At 43.9% G+C, this 21902-nt stretch overlaps 1 protein-coding gene and 1 long non-coding RNA gene across 4 annotated transcripts in view; one reads left to right on the top strand and one right to left on the bottom strand.

The window, feature by feature from the left end:
* Window positions 1-21902, top strand: part of LOC311421990 — a 130929-nt gene that overhangs the window by 66366 nt on the left and 42661 nt on the right. The window lies entirely within an intron of this gene.
* UAP1L1 (UDP-N-acetylglucosamine pyrophosphorylase 1 like 1) overlaps window positions 871-21902 on the bottom strand; it is a 30376-nt gene continuing 9344 nt past the window's right edge. For 2 of the 3 annotated variants that reach the window (XM_084493646.1, XM_084493648.1), the window contains exons 2-9: window positions 18512-18716; window positions 14472-14695; window positions 13059-13231; window positions 11955-12148; window positions 8636-8776; window positions 5666-5851; window positions 4804-4870; window positions 871-3154 (exon numbers count right to left, since the gene is read on the bottom strand). In XM_084493646.1, the coding sequence (XP_084349772.1) occupies window positions 3068-3154; window positions 4804-4870; window positions 5666-5851; window positions 8636-8776; window positions 11955-12148; window positions 13059-13231; window positions 14472-14695; window positions 18512-18716 (1277 nt within the window). In that variant the 3' untranslated portion in view covers window positions 871-3067. The remainder of the gene's footprint in view (window positions 3155-4803; window positions 4871-5665; window positions 5852-8635; window positions 8777-11954; window positions 12149-13058; window positions 13232-14471; window positions 14696-18511; window positions 18717-21902) is intronic. The other variant, XM_084493647.1, reaches the window with a different exon arrangement.

The following is a 21902-nucleotide window of genomic DNA, read 5'->3' as shown; positions in this document are numbered from 1 at the left end:
TGAGAACTGGGTGGACTTTTCACAATAAAAAAAAATAATAATAATAAATAAAGCAACTAAGCAAATTGTTCTTGGAGATTTGAACACTCTGCACAAACAAGCAGAGAAACAATTTAACAGAAGCCTGAAGCATGCACTCATTTTTTACTAGTCATTTTCTTATCACAGGAAACGACAAATTCATGTAGCTTAAAAATGCATTAAAAATTCCAGCAACCCTTGTATGGGTGCCAAGAGAGAAATATGGGATGAAATAGGTAAGGAAAGAAAATCTGATTTTGACCCTTACTGGGTTTAGCACTAAACCCCCAAAAGAGAGGACAATCTGTCATTTGTGGAAAAATTAATATCTTCCCCTACTGTTCTACAAATAGACCCATTTAAAATGTGCCAGTTAATTGGAAGCCAAGCAGAAATACCACCACAGTCGGTGCTTAGCACACCTCATCACCTACACAATAGATGTGAAAGCCTGCCTCAGAACCAGAGTGCTCTAGTTGACTTTAAATAAAAGAAAAATGCACACCATCCACAATTAAGGAGGACAAATTGAGTTGCTGAACTTGAAGAAAAAAAAGAAAAAGAAAAAAAAACAAAACACACACAACACAGAATTGCAGGGGAGGAAACAGTGTTCTGCTTACTTTCTGATGGAAAAACACATCCCACAATGTCAAACCCCTTCAGGTATTACATGTTGCTGAGTTCTATGTCATCCTGTAAATATATTATGGGCACTGCAGCCTCCAGTCACACTACCAGTGGCACAGTATCAGTGTCCAGCAGCTGTGGTGACAACACCCATGATGTGTAGGGACAAAGACAACAAGTGTATTCTCGTTACAAACAAGGATGACAGACACACAGAAATCACAGTAACATCTTTATTATAGAAAAGCTTAGGTCTCCAAAAGTTTCTGGACCACTATGGGATCCCCCTCTATTTTAGATATATTTTTTTTCATTTCACAATGAATATGAGATTTTTTTTTTTTTTAAGTTCCCGCAAGAATCTTTTAATGTTCCAGTTTAAAACATGAAGAGTCATAGAAAAAAACAAACAAACAAACAAACAAAAAGGTATTCATCATACTAATTCAGTTTCACCTTGAAAACAATCTCTAAAAATCATGTCAGCAGTTCAGTGTTCACATGATTTAAGCACATAGAAAATGGGCTATAGTTGAGTTTCAAAAGAGAAAGCATTTTATAAATGAAAAAATAGATGTATTATTTCTTTATAGTACTGTGAAACTTAAAGCAACCTGTGCCTGAATTGATAAGCAATATTTGCAAGAATATCATGTGATTACTTCTCAGATGTAAAAATTGATAGACAGGAATGAAAATGACCCATAGAAAATTGTGCAATAAAAATTACAGAATTGAGCAAAGACAAATGCTTAATTTATACTAAAAATCAGTTATTGGTTGCACATGCAAAATGAGGTAATCAGAACTGCAATAAGCTGGTTTGCACATCCAAAAGACTAATTACTTATGCATATGTAGATACACTTTATATCTTTAAATTCTGCCATTGACATTTAAATGGTTTCTTTAGAAAACATGAGGCTACTTATAAATTGTACTTGGTCTCAAAGCTATTTTAATACTTCTCTAACATTCTGAATACAGCTTCATATGAGGAATTTCAGAAAATCACTTATGTGAAAGATTAATGCTTAATATCAGCATCAGCCATTGCTTAGTAGAAGCAGATCCTGAGACCTGGTATTTCAGATGATGCCTCATCTGAAATGTTTTATCTTCCTCATCACCTTCCTTATACCCGATTTGGGTGAAAAGTATAGCATGCTCCTCAATCCAATTCCACTCAGCAGAGCACACAAAGAGTCCTCGTGAAGTGTGAAACGACTTTGGTGTGTTCAGTGAAGGTTCTGTTGTAGGCAGCTGCCCACATGGCACAGGTCTGCTGGAGCTAAACAGGAGCTGTGTATCATGGTCACCCTGGAAGTCCTCAGCCAAGGCTGAGTTCATGTGCTACATGTGTTCTGACAATTATTGTCCTTAATTAGCTGACAATTATCTTCACATTATAGTTAATAATATATTTTTAAAGAAAGGCATTTTTCTGCTTTTGATTACACCTCAAATTCTACCATCACAGCATGTTCCTCCTATTACTTTCAGCCACTTTAAAAGAGTTCCCCTTTGAGGGTTAGGATATACATTAAACAAAAAAATGAAAAGCAAAATAAATGTTTGCCATAAAACAGGAAGAGTAGAAGGTTATTATGAAAACAGTTCTCGGCCTTTGCCCCACCTCCAACCCCTCAAAAATAGTAATAATAAAAACCCTGTTCACTACAGCCATAAAGAGTAAAGAGTATGCAGCCTGAGCTGCATATTTAGTTATGTTTTCTTGGAATACCACTACTGAGCCTAAATATGCAAAATAGCCTGTTCTGCTGCTGAGGCCAAATCTCAAGCAAAACTTACACATAAAAGGATCCCTATCTACAGCAGACTCCTCTGCATAACCCAATTAGAGGATGTACTGAACTTGGTCTACTAACCAGCACAATATTAGAGACAGAGGACCGAGTACACGAAGTACATACTTTTCAGGGTGGGGCATCATACTGATTTTTCTTCAGCTGTGCACACAGTAGAAAAGAAAAAAAAAGCAACAATAACAACAAAAAAATGGAACAAAGATACAAATAAGATACATAGCAAGGCACTGCAGAGATTTAATCTTCTTGAATGCAAAGCTAATTGATTTGTTTCTGATTTACTCTGTTACATATCTGTATGTATAACAAATAAGAAATATAAAATCAATTTGATACCCGGAAGGTATTAATCTCCATTCACATCAGTCTACAATAAAGACCAAAGTAAAAGGCATAGCCTTCAGTTACCAAATAGCCAGGTACATATGCATATCTGTGTAAACACAACTGCTGCAAGCATTTGCCAACTATCTGATACTATAAAGCAATTTTTCATAATACATAATACACTTCACAACTGACATTTTAGCAGTGTCATTTCTTTCAATGGCTCTGACAGACATGATTTGAGAAGTCCTCCCTCCTTTTCAAGAATTTCCTAGCATTTGTGCTTTGTTTTCATCGAGTATAAAGGGAGAACAGAAGTCTTTGTTCTTCATGCACGCCTCCAGACCCTGAGAATATGTGAAAACAGTAAAGTTAGGTTATAAATGGATCAGACTTGTTATCTGTACTATTTTTAAGTCTCCATAATGTTCTCGAAGAATGATCTCTGGAACAAACCTTCCTAGAGAGGGTGAAGCATGGAGCAGAGTGTTCTTACCTCCGATTCGAACAATCCTAGCAAAGAAAAGTCAACTTAAATTGTCTTAGGTTTTGAAAGTCTCCAGAGACGGAGACTCCAGAGCCCCCTGGGCAAGCCTGTTCCAGTGCTCTGTCACCCTTACCATAAAAAAGTTTTGTTTCATATTTAAGCGCAATCTCCTGTGTTCCAGCTTGCACCCATTGCCCCTTATCCTAATGGATATCCCTCTTATTATAATGGATATCCCCTTATCCCTCAGCCTTTCCTCATAAGCGAGATGCTCCCCTCCCTTAATCATCCTTGTGGCACTGTGCTGGACTCTCTCAAGCAGTTCCCTGTCCTTCTTGAACTGAGGGGTCCAGAACTGGACACAATATTCTAGATGTGGTCTCACCAGGGCAGAGGAGAGGGGGAGGAGAACCTCTCTTGACCTAATAACCACAGCCCTTCTGATACACCCCAGGATGCCACTGGCCTTCTTGGCCACAAGGGCACAGTGCTGGCTCATGGTCATCTGGCTGTCCACCAGGACCCCCAGGTCCATCTCCCCTTCACTGCTCTCCAGCAGGGCAGTCCCCAACTTATCCTGGTGTCTGGGGTTGTTCTTGCCCAGATGCAGGACTATACATTTGCCCTCGTTATATTTCATTAAGTTTCTCCCCGCCAAATTCTCCAACCTGTCAAGGTCCCTCTGGATGGCAGCACAGGTTTCTGGCATGTCAGCCACTCCTCCCAGCTTAGTGTTACCAGCAAATTTGCTGATGGCACACTCCATTCCCTCATCCAAGTCATCGATGAATATATTAAACCACACTGCTCCCAGTACCAACCCGTGAGGGACTCCATTAGATACAGGACTCCAACTTGACTCCATTCCATTAACCACAACCCTCTGGCTTCTTCCCTAGTGGAGATGTAAACCTCTGTGTATACTCTTCCCCAGAGCACACATAACCTTCTGCAATCTACTCTTTCTCACCCTGTTTCTCCAACATATAAAGGCTCCTTCCCTCATTACTAAATGGAATTAGCTTTCTCAGAACCAATCGTTTACTGAGGGATGAACCTCATAAATGTGTTCTAAGATGCATTTCCTCTAAAGACAATGAAAATATACTCTCAGTGTTCACTCACTGTGAAAGTGATTAGTATGCACAAGATTCGTATGCACAGATTAGTATGCAACTGTATACAGTGACCCCATGGATTTGGTAATTTGAATATTCTGCACTTTTCATTCAGAGGGTCTCAAAGTACTCGTGAGTCCTCATGAAATTGCACAGACTCATTACAAATCTCATTATACAGATAGCCAAACTTGTGATAAATGAAGACTGAACAACCTGCTGAAGAATAAGCCACAGAGGGAACCACAAATATAACACAGAGCCCAAGTCCTAGCTCCCTCAATCTTATCATTTCTCAGCAAGCACAGGCTAAAGAAATCCAATTTCTGTATAGAAATCAGATGCATTCCTGCACAGTCTTAAAAATACCTCCATAGATAATTATTCTCACCTCTCCAAAGTAAGACACTAATGGAGAAATCTCACACACAGCCGGAGGATCTTCAGTTCCTGAGAGACTGAAGAAGAGAACACAGGATTAACTTCTTGCTGTGCTTACAAAGCAGTGTGTCATCTTTGAAAGTCTGTCAGGAATAAGACATCCAGAAGGGTAAGACATTTGTTATATTCACATACATCAGACATCACTTGAACACAATCACTGAAAATAAAAGGGAGTCAGCAAGTCCCAACTATTTCTCATCAAAACAATTACATGACTTTTAAAGAGGTGCTTTTCAAATACAATGAACAGCTTGTGGGTTTATTTAACTTTGAGTTGATGAATTAAGAGTCCCAAGAATGGAAAGCTGCTTTTACTTCAGTGTGATGCAGGAAGTATTTAAACTGGTAGTTGCTATAATAGCCAATACTCATGTCCACCTGAGATTCTAGATGGGCTTTAAATACTAGGATCATATTCAGAAAAGCTGGGGAGGATTACAAATTACAATTCCTTGGGCTGGCTAAATCCTGAATGATACAAAAGGTTGCCTCTACCTAAGGCAGTTGTCTCACTGTGTGTTGCTATACGAGGAGTCAACTATCTCCAAGGCAGGAAATTCAGCCAGACTTAAAGCAAAGCTTACTGGCCATTACTGACTAGAGTACTTACAATCACTAATGGAGTAATAGCTGATACAGATAATACTTGGCATGTTCAGAAAAGGCCAGCTGAACAGAACCCATGCCAAGTCATCATGTGATCCGGCAAACACTCAATTTTAGAATGAAGTGTACATGCCATTACCGAGCTTTCAAGTTTGGGCAGTCACATGCAAAGAAGCTGCAGAGAAGGTCACAAAGATGCACACCTGAGTTTCTCTGGTATTCTGCAACCATTTTCATCCAGAAATCTGGCCCCAGCCTTCAAAGCCCAGCGGTAATGCTGGGCCAGGAGGGATTGCCGAGCAGTAGTAGGAGTGTCTTTGTCAGCTGTGTCTGCATTTTTTAATGGTGAGAATTCCTCTTCTCTCAAAACTTCAAATGCCACAAAATTCCTGCAAGCAAAGGGGAGAAAACAATGAAAAACAAAGTTAGCCATCAACCCTGTTAGCAGAAAAGATGCAAAAACAACTTTCAAGGCGAAGAGTTCATACATATTTTAGGGAGCATTGATGTATGCAGCCTGGGGCAAAGTCAAACTAAGGAAAGCCCACCTCCCATCTGAAGAACAAAGAATACCAGGACTTTATGACAGAAAAACAGAATAGAATTATAGAATCACAGAATCATTTAGGTTGGAAAAGACCACTAAGATCACCAAGTCCAACCATTAACCTAGCACTGCCAAGTCTACCACTAAACCATGTCTTTAAACACCACATATACGCATCTTTTGAATACCTCCAAGGATGGTGACTTAACTAATTTCTCTGGGCAGCCTGTTGCAATGCTACACAATCCTTTTAGGGACAAAATTTTTCCTAATATCCGACATAAACCTCCCCTGGTGCAACTTGAGGCTATTTCCTCTCGTCCTATCGCTTGTTGCTTTGGAGAAGAGACCAACCCCCACCTCCACTGAGGTAGCTGTAGAGAGTGGTAAGGTTTCCCCTGAGCCTTCTTTTCTCCATGTTAAACAACCCCAGCTCCCTCAGCTGCTTCTCATAAGACTTGTTCTTTAGGCCCTTCACCAGCTTCATTGCCCTCCTTTGGACACGCTCCAGCACCTCCATGTCCTTCTTGTAGTGAGGGGCCCAAAACTGAACACAGTACTCAAGGTGTGGCCTCACCAGAGCCAAGTACAGAGGAACAATCACTTCCCTAGTCCTGCTGGCCACACTACTTCTGCTACAAGCCAGGATGCTGTTGGACTTCTTGGCCATGTGAGCACATGGCTGGCTCATATTTAACTGGCTATCAGCCAATACCCCCAGGTCCCTCTTCCCTCAGCATGTAGCATTGCATGGGGTTGTTGTACCCACCAGTGCAGGACCCGACACTTGGCCTAGTTGACCTTCATACAGTTGGCCTTGGCCCATCAGTCCAGCCTATCCAGATCCCTCTGCAGAGCCTTCCTGCCCTCAAGTAGGTCAACACTCACAGCCCAGTTTGGTGTCAACTGCAAACTTCCCGAGGGTGAACTCAAACCCCTCATCCACTGATAAAGATATTGAAGAGAACTGACTTCAATACGGAGCCATGGGAGATACCACTTGTGACCAGCCTCCAACTGGATTTAACACCATTCACTCTTTGGGCCTAGCCATACAGCCAATTTTTTATTTTTTTTATCCAGGAAAGCGTACATTCATTCAAGCCATGAGCAGACAGCTTCTCCAGGAGAATGTTTCGAGAAACGCTGTTGAAAGCTTTGCTAAAGTCTAGGTTGACCACATACAGAGCCTTTCCCTCATCCACTAAGCAGGTCACCTTGTACCAGAAGGAGATCAGGTTCATTAAGCTTTTCATAAACTGAGGTGCCCAATCTCTTTCCTCATGACCCTCAAGGACTGTGCAGATGTAGGAGGAAAAACAAAACTTCTCCACAGATCCCTCAGAAACTTCTCCAGGCACTAGAGACATGTGGACAAAAAGTCTCAGCTAAGAGCACAGCAGTATGGAAACAACAGCAACACCTGAAGATCTGATACATGGCAGAGCTGTGCTGCTCACTACAGAGCACATCACCCCTGCTCAAAGAAATGGTCACTGAACTTGAGTCTGTGGGCAAGGATAAATTGAGGACACCGGTTTCCAGGTATGAATAAGCAATAAGGGAGGACTTACAGTCAATGTTAAGTACAGTTGTTTATCAGAAAAAGGAACTCAAATAAGATACCAGCCTCTGCACATTTCTGCACTTCACACGTGAAGAGCATCTGCCAAGCAATTTTTGCATTATTTTTACAGAGTACAGGAAATCACTGCTTGCATATGAGCTCTTTTGAAACCCAGAACTCTGCACTATTTCCAATATGCTGCCTTTGCCTTTCATATATTTCATTACTATGTCAGGAAATGGAGACCATGGTTCAAAACTTGAGCTCTTTTTCCTAAAGTAAATCCTCTAAAAGCAAAAATGCAATCCCCAAACAAGATATTTCAGTTTGCTTGATATCTCTTTTTGCCATCCATTTAAGCCTAGAAGAAAATCTTTACAGATGAATTCTAGGCCTTCAAAAACAGTATTTATAAATTTCTGGTGGATTTCTAAATTATTAAAATCCCACATTCCATGAACTCAAAGCTCCTGTGTTAATGCTGTAGCACAGCTATCTCTGCTATGTTTCAGAGTTTGGCAAGCCAACATCTACAGTTCATACAGCAACAGTAACTTAGCCCCAAGGTGCTTAAGCAACATGTTTTCTGAACGGAAAGGGCACAAACTAAGCCCTTATTTAATATGCACCTAAATGTAACAAGAGTTGCAGTTGTCACGGAAGTCACAATTGCACAGAGCCTGATTTCTTAGATTCTGAATACTTTAACATGCACTTATATTAAATGCTGGTTTTGCACAAGATTTCCTTTTCTTTCTTCCTTCCTTCCTTCCTTTCTCGTTCTCTCTCTCTCTCTTCCTTTCATATGGCTATTAGAGGCTGGGCCAATCAAACCATCCTCCACAGAACAAAAGGTTCCCAGACTGCTCAGAGAAAGCCCAGCTGCTGCCAAGGACTCTGTGAATGCACCTGTGCAGCCTGTGAAGTTACTGTCATGGTAGATCCAACCGTCTTTTTAACAAGTCACCCACAAACCACACACTATGATAAAGTCTTTTACAACTTGCAGTCATCCAAACAAACAGTGAGAGGGGAAAAATATTCATGTCTGCCACTAACTTAGAGAACTGGAACACATCAAACACAAACTTCTCCAGCTTTATCCCATTTGGTTTTAGCGGTTTTACCAGATTTCCCTCCTCGTCAATGTAAGGCACCTTCTTTATGGCTATGTGATGCTTCAGCTGGGGCTCATATTTTCTGCAAAAAAAAGGAGGACAAATAAGATCATTTACTTCTTGCCCACTTTGAGAAAAGAAGTACACTTCTGGGAAGCACGCTGCTTATTATATGTATAATAATAATAATATATATTACATGATTCTAGGTCATATCTCAACTGTTGTGGGTTGTGACATAAAATCACATCCAGGAAACACTTCATTGAGCAAAGCAGCCCAGACACCTGCATGGCAGGGAGCAGCAGCACTCGTACACAATGTGACATAATAGGGTAAAGGAAAAAGTGAGGGAGGACCTAGCATCCAGCTGCAATCAGAAGCACAGGAGAAAAAAAAAAAAAAAAAAAAAAAAAGTAACCTAAACTGTTAGATCACACAGAATCACACAGAATTATCTAGGTTGGAAGAGACCTCAAGATCATCGAGTCCAACTTTTGACCTAACACTAACAAGTCCTACACTAAACCATATCACTAAGCTCTACATCTAAACGTCTCTTAAAGACTCCACCATTTCCCTGGGCAGCCCATTCCAATGCCTCACAACCCTCTTGGTAAAGAAGTTCTACCTAATATCCAACCTAAAACACGCCTGGCGCAGCTTTAGCCTGTTCCCCCTCGTCCTCTCACCAGGCACATGGGAGAACAGACCAACCCCCACCTCGCTACAGCCTCCTTTAATGTATCGTAAAGAGTGATAAGGTCGCCCCTGAGCCTCCTCTTCTCCAGGCTAAACAAACCCAGCTCCCTCAGACGCTCCTCGTAAGACTTATTCTCCAGACCAGCTTCATCGCCCTTCTCTGGACTCGCTCGAGCACCTCCATGTCCTTCTTGTAGCGAGGGGCCCAAAACTGAACACAGTACTCAAGGTGCGGCCTCACCAGAGCCAAGTACAGGGGGACAATCACTTCCCTAGACCTGCTGGCCACACTGCTTCTTATGCAAGCCAGGATGCTGTTGGCCTTCTTGGCCACCTGAGCACACTGCTGGCTCATATTCAGCTGACTATCAACCATCACTCCCAGGTCCTTCTCTGCCTGGCAGCTTTCCAACCACTCCTCTCCCAGCCTGTAGCTCTGCTTGGGGTTGTTGTGCACTTGGCCTTGTTGAACTTCATACAGTTGACCTCAGCCCATCGGTCCAGTCTATCCAGATCCTCCTGCAGAGCCTTCCTACCCTTGGGCAGATCGACACATGCACCTAACTTGGTGTCATCTGCAAACTTACTGAGGGTGCACTCGATCCACTCATCCAGATCATCAATAAAGATATTAAAGAGGACTGGCCCCAGTGCCGAGCCCTGGGGAATGCCACTAGTGACCGGCCTCCAACTGGATTTGACTCCATTTACCATGACTCTTTGGGCCCGGGTATCCAGACAGTTTCTAACCCAACGAAGCATACGCCAGTCCAAGCCACGAGCAGCCAGTTTCTTGAGGAGAATGCTGTGGGAAACGGTGTCAAAAGCCTTGCTGAAGTCAAGGTAGACCACATCCACAGCCTTTTCCTCATCCACCAAGCGCGTCACTTTGTCATAGAAGGAGATTAGGTTTGTCAAGCAGGACCTGCCTTTCATAAACTCATGCTGACTGGGCCTGATCACCTGGTTGCCCTGTAAGTGCCGCGTGATGACACTCACCATAATCTGCTCCATGAGTTTCCCTGGCACTGAGGTCAAACTGACAGGCCTATAGTTCCCCGGGTCTGCCCTCCGGCCCTTCTTGTAGATGAGTGTCACGTTTGCTAGCCACCAGTCGACTGAGACCTCCCCCAATAGCCAGGACTGTTGATAAATGATGGTAAGAGGCTTGGCCAGCTCCTCCGCCAGCTCTCTGTCCTTGGGTGGATCCCATCCGGCCCCATTGACTTGCGTACATCCAAGTGCCGTAGCAGGTCACCAACCATTTCTTCATGGATAGTGAGGGCCACATTCTGTTCCCCATCCCCTTCCACCAGTTCAGGGTACTGGGTATCCAGAGAGCAACTGTTTTTGCCACTAAAGACTCAGGCAAAGAAGGCATTAAGCACCTCAGCCTTTTCCTCATCTTTGGTAACTCAGTTCCCCCCCTGCATCCAGTAAATTCTCCTTAGTCCTCTGTTTTGCATTAATGTATTTGTAAAATTATTTTTTGTTGTCTTTGACGGCAGTAGCCAGATTGAGCTCCAGATGAGCTTTGGCCTTTCTAATTATGTCCCTGCACTGCCTCGCAACATCCTTATAGTCCTCCCAAGTGGCCCGCCCTCTTTTCTAAAGATTGTAAACCCTCTTTTTCCTGCTAAGCTTAAGCCACAATTCTCTGTTCAGCCATGCTGGTCTTCTTCCACTCCAGCTCGTCTTTGGGCACATGGCGACAGACCGCTCCTGCGCCATTAAGATTTCCTTCTTGAAGAGCGCCCAGCCTTCCTGGACTCCTCTGCCCTTCAGACCCACCTCCCAAGGGATTCTACCAACCAGTGTCCTGAACAGTTCAAAGTCAGCCCTCCGAAAGTCCAATACAGCAGTTTTACTGGTTCCCTCCCTGGTTTCTCCAAGAATGGAGAACTCTACCATTTCATGGGTAAGTGATGGCCAAGTTGAAAATGGAGCAGAGCAGATCTCTCACACAAAGTTAGATCAAGCTCTTCAGGAACACTATCTGGCTCAGGACTAGACAAAAAATGAAGCTAGATCCCCCATAGCTATCTCCACGCCTTTAGACTTCATCAGTATCATATCCTCCCACAGAGACAGTATCCCCAGCCTTTCCTGAGTCAGTATCATATCTAAGGGAAGAGAGCTGCATGCTGAACACTCAGTATCATGCCTCCCTCTCCCGACTCCAAGCAGAATCTTCCTCTGTTTCCACTAACTCCCCCAACCTGTTGTCCCAAGGGACAGCATTGGTAACATTCCTATTGAAAACCCTCAACATTGGTTGACCACACCACAACTCACATGCCTGCTCATCTCTGCAGGCCCAGAAAGGCCATGCACTGGTTTATCTCCATAGATTTAGTTACAGCAAAGCATGCAGCCTCTCCATTACATAAAGCCTAAAGAGCATGTTGGAGTGGTCAAAAGTGGACATGGTTGTTTTAATCTCTTTTGAGAAGAAAGGAGGTACCCATAACTATAATTACAAAGTGGGAAATGGGAACATCCACTCTTGGAAGCATTTCTGGGATGCACAGCTGCCTGGTAGTTCTGCTGGAACTTACTGGGCCACCATCTGCAGAAATTCAACAGTGAAGAAATGGTTGCAGATATTGCCAGTGCTGTACACCAGCCCCCCATTAGGGCTTTGCAGCTGCGCAGTCTCTGGACTGATCTCACTGTACTCCACCACCTGATAGATCCCATCCACACGACACACCACCCCAACAGGCTCTGTGGGGTAGGCCTTCTCCACCACCTGCAGACACAGGACAGAGGACTATGACAAGAAGAAAGAAAAAACTGGCAATATTTCAACTCCCCCTGGCACATTATCAAATTATCTTACTATACCCTACTGCACGCTGATTCTTTAATGCTGCAACAACACAGGCAAGACAGTGCTGAGTATACAAAGTAGCCTGGAGGCATATTTTTTTTCCAACAATCTCTCATAAAAAACAGTACATGACAACTTAAATTGCAGTTACTCAGAAGACAAACCACAGTTAGAAGAAATCAGAATACTGTGGGGACACTTTTCTTATCAACTTTTAACTGGGACCTGGCATTAAATGAAGAATGTTTACAGCTATTAACCTTCAGCTCCCTGCCTGCATTAACAGTGTTCATGATTAAAGCAATACTAATCTGTCCTCATAAACATCAAGCACCTGCTCTTTTGGAGTCACAAAACCAGGCTCTTTCAACTTTACCTGTCCTCCGCAATGGGATGTAAGGAATGCCTTGACTAGACTTAAAGGTGTACATGTATTTATAAAGCACATCACAGTCTAATAAAGCTTCTTGATATCTCAGGTGCCTTTATAGAAAGGGCACACATAAAAGGGAATTGATTCCAGTTTGTAGTTTCCTGTGCAATTACAGTCTCTGCTTTAATCTAAGTTTATTTTCCACTGTATTCTGGGAAGAGGGGAGGAGGTCCTAGAAGTACACCCCCAGGAAGTATACTCTGAATACAAAATGGGCAGCAAGCGGCTCCCCCTTGCATTTTCAGAATGCCACATCTAAATCTGCTTCAAGTGACCTGTCATTGGACAGAGATCTGAACACTCCCGTACCTCCAAGCTTACCCTAACCAGTACCTTCCAGTGTAATCAGATCTTAACTCCCTGTGGGGAAATGGCCCAGCATTAGCACCACCTCACCTTGGCACCGCAATCTGCCCCTTTGGTAACACAGAAGCCTATGAAGACTGGATCTGCCATCTTGACGAGGATGTTGTCTACACAGTATACGTGAACATACTGTATACCACGCTGCTTCATGTCATCCAAGATCTTATTATCCACCAAAGCACGATATAAGCCACCATTGCCATCTATAATGCAAGAGAAAAGAAGAGGCCCTGGTTAATTAGTGACTCTGCAGGGTTTTTATTGCAATTAACAAAGCAAAAGGTACAAGTCCTGAACAAATTTTGTTTAACAGCAGAGCAGGGAATGTTTTCTAGCCAAGAATCAGTGCCACTGGATTTTATTTCCAGCTCTGCCACCAACTCAGTTCAGGCAAGGCCTGAACTTTCACACCCTAGTGTGAAACCTTGCAAAGTAGGACTGGGTACCAACCTCACAGAGAAGCATTATAAGACTTTGAATTGTTGTAAGATCCTCAGAGGAAAAACACTAATGGGGAAAACAGTGTGGCAAAAGAGGGTGGGAAAAGACATTTCTTCTCTTTCAGTGCAGAACAAAAGCACATTTAAAACTCAGTCTGTAGAAAAACACTAAGGACAGTCTTATCCTCTGCATATTCCTGTCCCTAAAAGTATCCAATGACTTTCTAAAGGCTTAAACTCCATCTGCACATTTATTTGTTCACCACAGATCACCATTTCATGGGCACTCCTTTGACACTCCAGTTAGCTCAGGAGAACCGTTCTGCAGCCACAAAAAAAAACAAATTACTGCAACATAGCCTTGAATGGGCTGCCTTGACTGAGTCTCTTGCCATGTTCAGGTTAAGAGAAGAGAAGATGTGAGACATTTCAATCTTTTTGGAAAGAGTTAATCTTCCTGCTCCTTGTTGCTTTTTTCCCCATTTCCAGCTATCAGCCTTGAAAGGGGGAGCCTTCAGCCAGGTGAGCTTTCTCCCCAGCCTGACAGAATCACTGCTGATTCATGAGCAAACACTAACTCAGAGCTGGCACAGTGCATGGCAAGGAGCACACAAAGCTCTCCTGACAGCTTCACCCTGGGAGGCAGCAGCCCAGGGGCTGTCATCCTGGAGACTCATCCCTAGCTTATACACAGCCCTACCCATACACATGCACACTATTCCAAACCTGCACCCCTTCTAATCCTGCAAATATTCCCAGGCTTTGATTAAAAAAAAAAAAAAGAAAAAAAAAAGGCCTGATTGGAACCAGAGTCTGTTCTCCAGCAATAACTAAACAGAGGTTGCTACATTCTTGATTAACAGACTAAAGCATTTAACTGAACCCTCCCATGTTAATTAGAAGCATTGACATTGACTTCCAAATACTGCTCCTGTGTGCCAAGGCCAGCTGACAGTAATTTTCAACACATTACTGTACCAAATAAGGGCAAACAGCAGGGTACCTGGAGCCATAGCAATTTTCCCCTTCTCTTCCAAGATGGCCTTCCCATCAAAGGTAACAGCTGGCAGCATCCTCTGTTCAAACATGATCACATTGGATTTATCCAGGTTGAAGAAGCCATGGTCTACAAAGAACTCTTCTGTTGGCCCCAGTGTGAACTCACTAGTCATGATATACCTGGGTAGGAACAAGTGTAGAGCAAGGAAGAAGAAAAAGAAAAAAAAACTACAGATGGGACAGAGAAGGAAAGAAACCTTAGAGTATTAAATGAATGACAATACAGTAACTTATGGTATGTAGCTGATTAGTAGAGATCTCCTTGAAAGCTCATCCTGCAGTAAGGCTGTACAAAGTCTCATGAGCAATCCTTACCCACAGGTTTAGCTCCAGGCAAGACAGAAAAGCCTTTCCCTAAATACGAATAACATCTGGATATCCAAGTCAGCTCCAAAACAGAGTAAAGAACAGCACAAGAGATTCGTTCACCCCAAATTTCAAACTGAAAATAACCATTTAAAGAAGTATTGACCAGCAAAAGGTGTTGAGAATGAACCATGAATCTCCAGGAGCTCAAAGTATGCTAGTGCATCTTTTGTGCCAACATGAAGAGCAGCACAACTTGTTTTTAAGTTTCACTGTTTCCTCCTCTCCTTCTAGCTCCACCTTGCTTCTGTCTTTCCTTCCATTACCTTCTGTCTCCAACACTGGCTAGAATCATAACAAGTTTTACAAGGAGTGGCTGAGGGAGCTGGTTTTGTCCAGCCTGGAGAAGAGGAAGCTCAGGGGCAACCTTATCGCTCTTTGTAAGTACGTTAAAGGAGGCTGTAGCGAGGTGGGGGTTGGTCTGTTCTCCCACATACCTGGTGACAGGATGAGGAGGAATGGGCTAAAGTTGCACCAGGGGTGTTTTAGGTTGGATATTAGGAAGGAATTATTTACTGAGAGGGTTGTGAGGCATTGGAATGGGCTGCCCAGGGAAGTGGTGGAGTCACCATCCCTGGAGGTCTTTAAGAGACGTTTAGATGTTGAACTTAGTGATATGGTTTAGTGTAGGACTTGTTAGTGTTAGGTCAGAGGTTGGACTCAATGATCCCTTCCAATCTAGACAATTCTGTGATTCTGTGATAAAATCATAAAATATCCTAAACTGAAAGGTATTCAGAAGAATTATCAAATCCAAGTTCTGGCTCTACACAGGACCACCCAAAAATGAAGCCATATGTCTGAGAGCACCATCCAAGTGTTTCTGGAACTCCGTCACGCTCAATCCTGTGACCAGTTCTCTGGGGAGCCTGTTCTAGTGCCCAACCACCATCTCAACGAAGAACATTTTCCTAGCATCCAGCCTGAACCGCCTCTGCCACAGCAACATGCTGTTCCCTTGGGTCCTCTCGCTGTCACCAGAGAGAAGAGATCATAGAATCATAGAATGAGTTGGGTTGGAAGAGACCTTAAAGATCATCTTAATTCTAGCTCCTCTACAGAGAGATCTCCCACTAGAGCAGGTTGTTCAAAGCCCCATCCAACCTGTCCTTGAGCACTTCCAGGGATGGGACACCCACAATTTCACTGGGCAGCCTGTTCCAGTGCCTCACCACCCTCATGGCAAAGAATTTGTTCCTAACATCTAACCTAAACCTACCCTCTTTTAGTTTAAAGCTATTATTCCTTGTTCTATCTCTACACTCCCTGAAAAAAGAGTCCCTCCACAGCTTTCCTGTAGCCCCCTTTAGGTACTGGAAGGCCTCTATAAGGTCTCCCTGGAGCCTTCTCTTCTCCAGGCTGAACCCCCAACTCCCTCAGCCTGTCTTCACAGGAGAGGTGCTCCAGCCCCTTGATCATCCTTGTGGCCCTCCTCTGGATTCCAACATGTCCATCTCCTTCTTGTGCTGGGGGCCTCAGGGCTGAACACGGTGCTCCAGGTGGAGTCTCACGAGAGCAGAGTGGAGGGGGAGAATCCCCTCCCTCACCCTGCTGGCCATGCTTCTTTTGATGCAGCCTAGGATGCAGTTGGCTTTCTGGGTCACAACCACACATTACCAGCTTACATGTACGTTGAGCTTCTCATCCACCAGCACCTCTAGGTCCTTCTCCTCAGTACTGCTTTGAATCCATTCTCCACCCAGCCTGTATTAGTGCTTGGGATTGCCCCAGCCCAGGTGCAGGACCTTGCATTTGGTCTTGTTGAACTTCCTGAGGTTCACACACTCCCACCTCTCAAGTCTGTCCAGGTAGGTCCCTCTGGATGGCATCCCTTCCCTCCAGCATTGACCACACCACACAGCTTGGTGTCATCAGCAAACTTGCTGATGGCGCACTCAATTTCACTGTCCACATCGCCAACAAAGATGTTAAACAGCGCCAATCCCCGTACCGATCCCTAAGGAACATTGCTTATAACTGTCTTCCGCTTGGATATCAAACCATTGACCCCAACTCTTGAAGTGCAACCATCTAGCCAATTCCTTACCCAACAAGTGATCCACCCATCAAATCCATGTCTCTTCAGTTTGGAGATGAGGATGTCGTGTCAGACAGTGTCAGATACTTTGCACAAGTCCACATAGACAACACCAGTTGCTCTTTCCAGCTCTGCAACCCCATCGTATAAGGCCAGCAGATTTGTCAGGCATGACACATGTGGGACAGTGTCAAATATTTTGCACAAGTCCACATAGATGATATCAACGTCTGCCCCTCTGTTCCTGTCATGAGGAAGCTGTAGGCTGCTATCAGGCCTCCCCTCAGTCTTCTCTTCTCTAGGCTGAACAAACCACGTAACTTCAGCCGCTCCTCATATGTCTTGCCCTCTAAACCCTTCACCATCTTGGTAGCCCTCTTTTGGACATGCTGTTATAGCTTTATGTCCTTCTACTGTGGTGCCTAAAACCACAAATAGTACTCAGGGTGAGGCTGCACCAGCACAGAGTGGGACAAGCACTTCCCTCAACAAGCTAAGAGCCATCTTTACCATGTACCTGCGCAGCACTTCCTCATGTAATAGGTATATAGGGTCTTCTGGTCTTCTGTAAGCACACTAGGGTATCCATAGTTTGCACATGACAGCTTAGACCTCATATACACACTGATTTACATCTTTGCAGCACAGCAGAGCCTGGCCTCTGGGGTACAGTTGCAGCCAGCTGTCTCCTCAGCCCAAGGAAAATAAACTGTAAACATTATCAGCAGATGTTGAATCCTTCTTTCCAACAGCACCTGGGATGAATGCATTTGCAATTCAGGTTATGTATGCATGGCTTCAGAAAGAAGTACACAATCCAGACTTTAATTACTTTCAATCTCTGATTTGTAAAACAATGTGCCATCCTGAAGACCTGAGATATACATGCTCTTTTGTTCTTCCCAAACCCTGCCTCACACCAAACAGTGATTTCATAAAGGTATTTCTTTATATTCTAAGGATGAACACATAGCAAAAAATATTCCCAGAACCATGCTGCAGTGCCTTCCTCTCTCTCTTAACCACCACATCCCATAGAGAATTGATAATCTGCACCTTGCACAGAGCTTGGAGACTTTTGAAAGCTGGTAGCAACCAGCAGATAGGTAGACAGCTATAAACAATGACAGCACGAGGTAGCCTAAAAATGGAGCACGACAAGCATTTACTATTGTGGAAGGGAAGAGTTCTATGCTGTGGCTGAAGATGCACATAGAAGGTCTTGGAATGTGAGCACAGTGTCTCCATACAGGAATCTGAGAAAGTATGGCACAAACATATGACATCTCTCACAAACATTCTGAAACAGGCACTGAAAAGTGCTGTTTATTATGTTGTCAGGGACTGCACTTGAAAAGACACTTCAAGGGTAGTGCTCAGTTCCTCAGATCTGCAGACACAGGCCTGTCATTTCCCATCCCTGTACATCCCTCTGGATGGGATCACACACCCTGCAGAAGAAGATTCTCCCCTGACACGTCACTGCAAGGCACCTAGAACAGCACTTCCAGAAGACAATATAGGCAAGACTAGCATGCAAAGACCTCTGTACGGTAGGTCTGTGGCTCCAGGTCACCTACCAGGGGATGGCACACTTGCAGTGGTATCTCTGGCCAGCGAGCTGCTCCACTTTGCGGATTCTTTCTGCTTGGATCTGATATAATGTCTTGCCACTGGGCAATCCCACATTGTACATGCCCTTGGGATAGCTCACTCCCAGGCGTGTTCCCTGTCCTCCAGCCAGGAGCAGCACTGCCACTTTGTTCTGTGAGATCTGATGCAAACCTGAAAAGGAGAAAGAAGCCAAAGGAAACATAATCACAAAGACAGTCAACATTCTGTGCCCTTCTTCTGAGCCTTTCTACAGAGCTCAGGCAACAGCCAGAAGCTGACAGTTCAATGACCACTGCTGGCAGTTCAGAGAGAAATACGATGCTGCATGCAACATTAAAAAAAAAAATTAAAAAATCATTTCACCTCTCGCTGATAGATCCATTTCCTCATTTAAAGCAGCAGATGGTTTAACAATAAGAAACAACTGTGAATTGCAGCTTAGGATGTTCAAATTGGCCATTAGAATATAAATTAATTACTGGAAAGTGGTGCAGCACTGGAAAAGATACCCAGAGAGGTGGGGAACATCCATCCCTTGAGGTTTTCAAGAGTTAAAGATAGCTGACCTCACCTAGGGCTGGGTGTGGTTCTGTTCAAAGTAAGGGGGTCCTTCAACACCAACATTTCTACATCCCAAAGAAACAGTTTCATCATCTTCAGTAAAGCATGAAGATTTCTGGAAGCCACCTCAATCGACTACCTGTACTTGTGTTCCAGCTTCTGTTTGCCTGCAGTGACTAATAGTAACACAGCAAATTTTGCAGAAGCCACAACTCCCACAATCTAATTAAAAACCATATCATTTCTCCTGACAAGCCAGAAATGTCCAGACTTTGGGGCACAATCATACAGCTCATTCACAGACTTTGTTCTCTGCTTTTTCTCAAACCATCACCACAGTAACCACTAGGCTCAAATCCAACAAAGTATTTACCTTAGGGGACACTTTACATTCCTCTGGCATACAGTGAGCTCTCGGACTGCCCAGGTCAAAAGCTATAGCTCTTCTGCTGTACAGTAGCAATCACAGCCTTTTGCAACCTAACTCAAGAAGTATCCTGCACGTTGCTGAGCCTGCCAATGCCCCCCACAGTACAGGAGCCCATGCTTCACCACAATCTCCAAGAAGAAGACAAACACTCACATTTTAACTTCAGCAGGAACTAAAAGATTCCTGATTTGGACTGATAGACACAAGGACCAAAAATACCAAATTAGAAGGAAACTAGGATTGTTTTTATGCTCACCTTTAAATAATTGTAATAATACTGTTGATTTCCCCATGCTTACAGGTTTCAGTCAGACTACAGCAGGAACACCATGTTTCTGCCTAAATACATGTACACTGTTTCCCAAAATGCTCATAATGCCTAGTTAGGCACAATGAAGGGAGCCAGTTACACAGCACTGCCATTGCTTTGCTGAAGGACAGGGCTTTGAATTCACAGGATCACAAAACGTTGGTTGGAAGGGACCTCTAAAGGCAGCCCAACCTCATGCTCCAGGTAAGATTAGAAGAGCTTTCTCGTAGGAAACCAGCACTGAGGGTCTTGGACTTGGGATTTCAAACTTTCAGGAGGTTCCTGAGTAGATGAGAAAGCTCAAATGTGTTTAAACTTAAAATTAAAAAGGCACAGATGACAGCACTGGATGAGCTGTCTGGTGAGACACTTAGCTCTACTAGCTCTACTACAGCAAAGCTCCAAAGTTTCAGTTTTGTAACTCTGATGAAATTAAAATAAACCTAATTTTATGCAACAAACCACAAACAACGGTTCTATTACAGAACTTCCTACTGCAAAAGACTTAACAAAGCACTGGTGTGGGGGTCTAAAGTATAAGTTATGCCACTACTATTTGCTAGAGTCCTTGGCACACCAGTTGCTGCTGAGTCCTTGGTTGCAGGTTCCAACCTGTAACACCGACTCTCGTTGCAGCCAGGACACAGGGCTAATGTCTGGTTCATTTACAGACACAGGTCTCCATGTGGGCCCAGCGAGGCCCTCTCCAGCACACAGCACCATGGAGTGCCATGGGAAGGACCTGAGAGAATGGGCTGCAAGACTTTGGGCTTCCAGGGTGGTGGCTGCCTCTCTACTGGCACCCTGTGCTAACGGTGTCCTCCGAGGAGAAGAGAAGCAGCAAATTCAAGTACAAGACAAGCTGCAGAAGGGAAGCATCAGCAAGAGGATTGAGAAGTTTTGTACACAATCCTTGGTTGGTGCAGTGCTACAGCTCGGGGAAACAAAAACCTCCGGAAAAGCTTCTTTCCTCCTAGTCCCCTCTCTCACTTCCCTTCTCCCTCTGCTCACCTCCCCATATAGACATGCACCCAAACTGACAGCCACTTCAGCACTTGGCTAACTGTTGGTATTCAACTCCCAGCCAGCCTTTGTGTTCGCAAGACTGCCAGAATCTGGCCCACCATCATCTTTACTTGTTCCTGTGCCTTGGAGGAAAAGCCCCAGCATGAGAGATTCCTCACACAGCCCCTGCTGTATGAGGCAAACCTACAAAACAACTTGCAGGGATGGAATGGTGAGCAATTAAATGCCTGTTGAAGGGTCAGCAGCAATGACTAAGTTACCAATGGGGGAGAGAAAGGAAAAGCAACTGTGGTTAGAAACCAAAGTTAAACTCTTCAGTATGAGTCACTGTTGTGGCAGCCACCCCCTTTTCTGATGCAGGGAACAGAGGAAAGTCACAGCTGTAAATGAAGCAGTGAGTGTTACCAATTGCACACATTCTGCTTATTGCCCTCCCCTGCTTTATCTCAGGAAAAACAACAATTATAGTCTTGCCAAGTTCAGGCAGCACAGTATCTGATTCACTACGCAAGGAAAAGCCTCTCCCCTGGTCAATTTATCCATAAACAGATTTAATCTTGGCTTCTCCACACTAACAATAAGCCTCTCATGAAACAAGACAAATAGCAGCATCTGAGCAAAGAAAATCACTCAGCCATTAGCACTGGCAAAAGCAGACTTGCTATCACTCCCACGATCAAGAGCCACTGTGAATGAGTCGTTCTCCAATGATTCCCAGACACATTAAAAATCCACAGCAGATGGTCATGGGCCCAGACACCCAACAATGCAAAAGGCATCACCATGCCACAGTCACCCATGACCACACAAGTGCCACTGAAAAACAGAACAAGACCTTTACAGGGCCTGTACACCCAGCGAGCACATCCTACTGAACCTAGCAGAGGGAGAAGGTGAAATATATACATCACCATCCAGTTGGCTCCAGCTACTTGCTTCTCTGGATGCAACCAAGTACCTGACTTGTTCATAGCTGCACCAGTTGTGACACATCAGTGCCCCACTGTACTTGTTTGGAAGGTCAGTTATG

The sequence above is a fragment of the Aythya ferina genome (assembly GCF_964211825.1).
Source record: "Aythya ferina genome assembly, chromosome: 20".
Taxonomy (NCBI): Eukaryota; Metazoa; Chordata; class Aves; order Anseriformes; family Anatidae; genus Aythya; species Aythya ferina.
The sequence above is the reverse complement of the archived record's forward strand: the minus strand, read 5'-3'. Positions and strand labels throughout refer to the sequence as shown.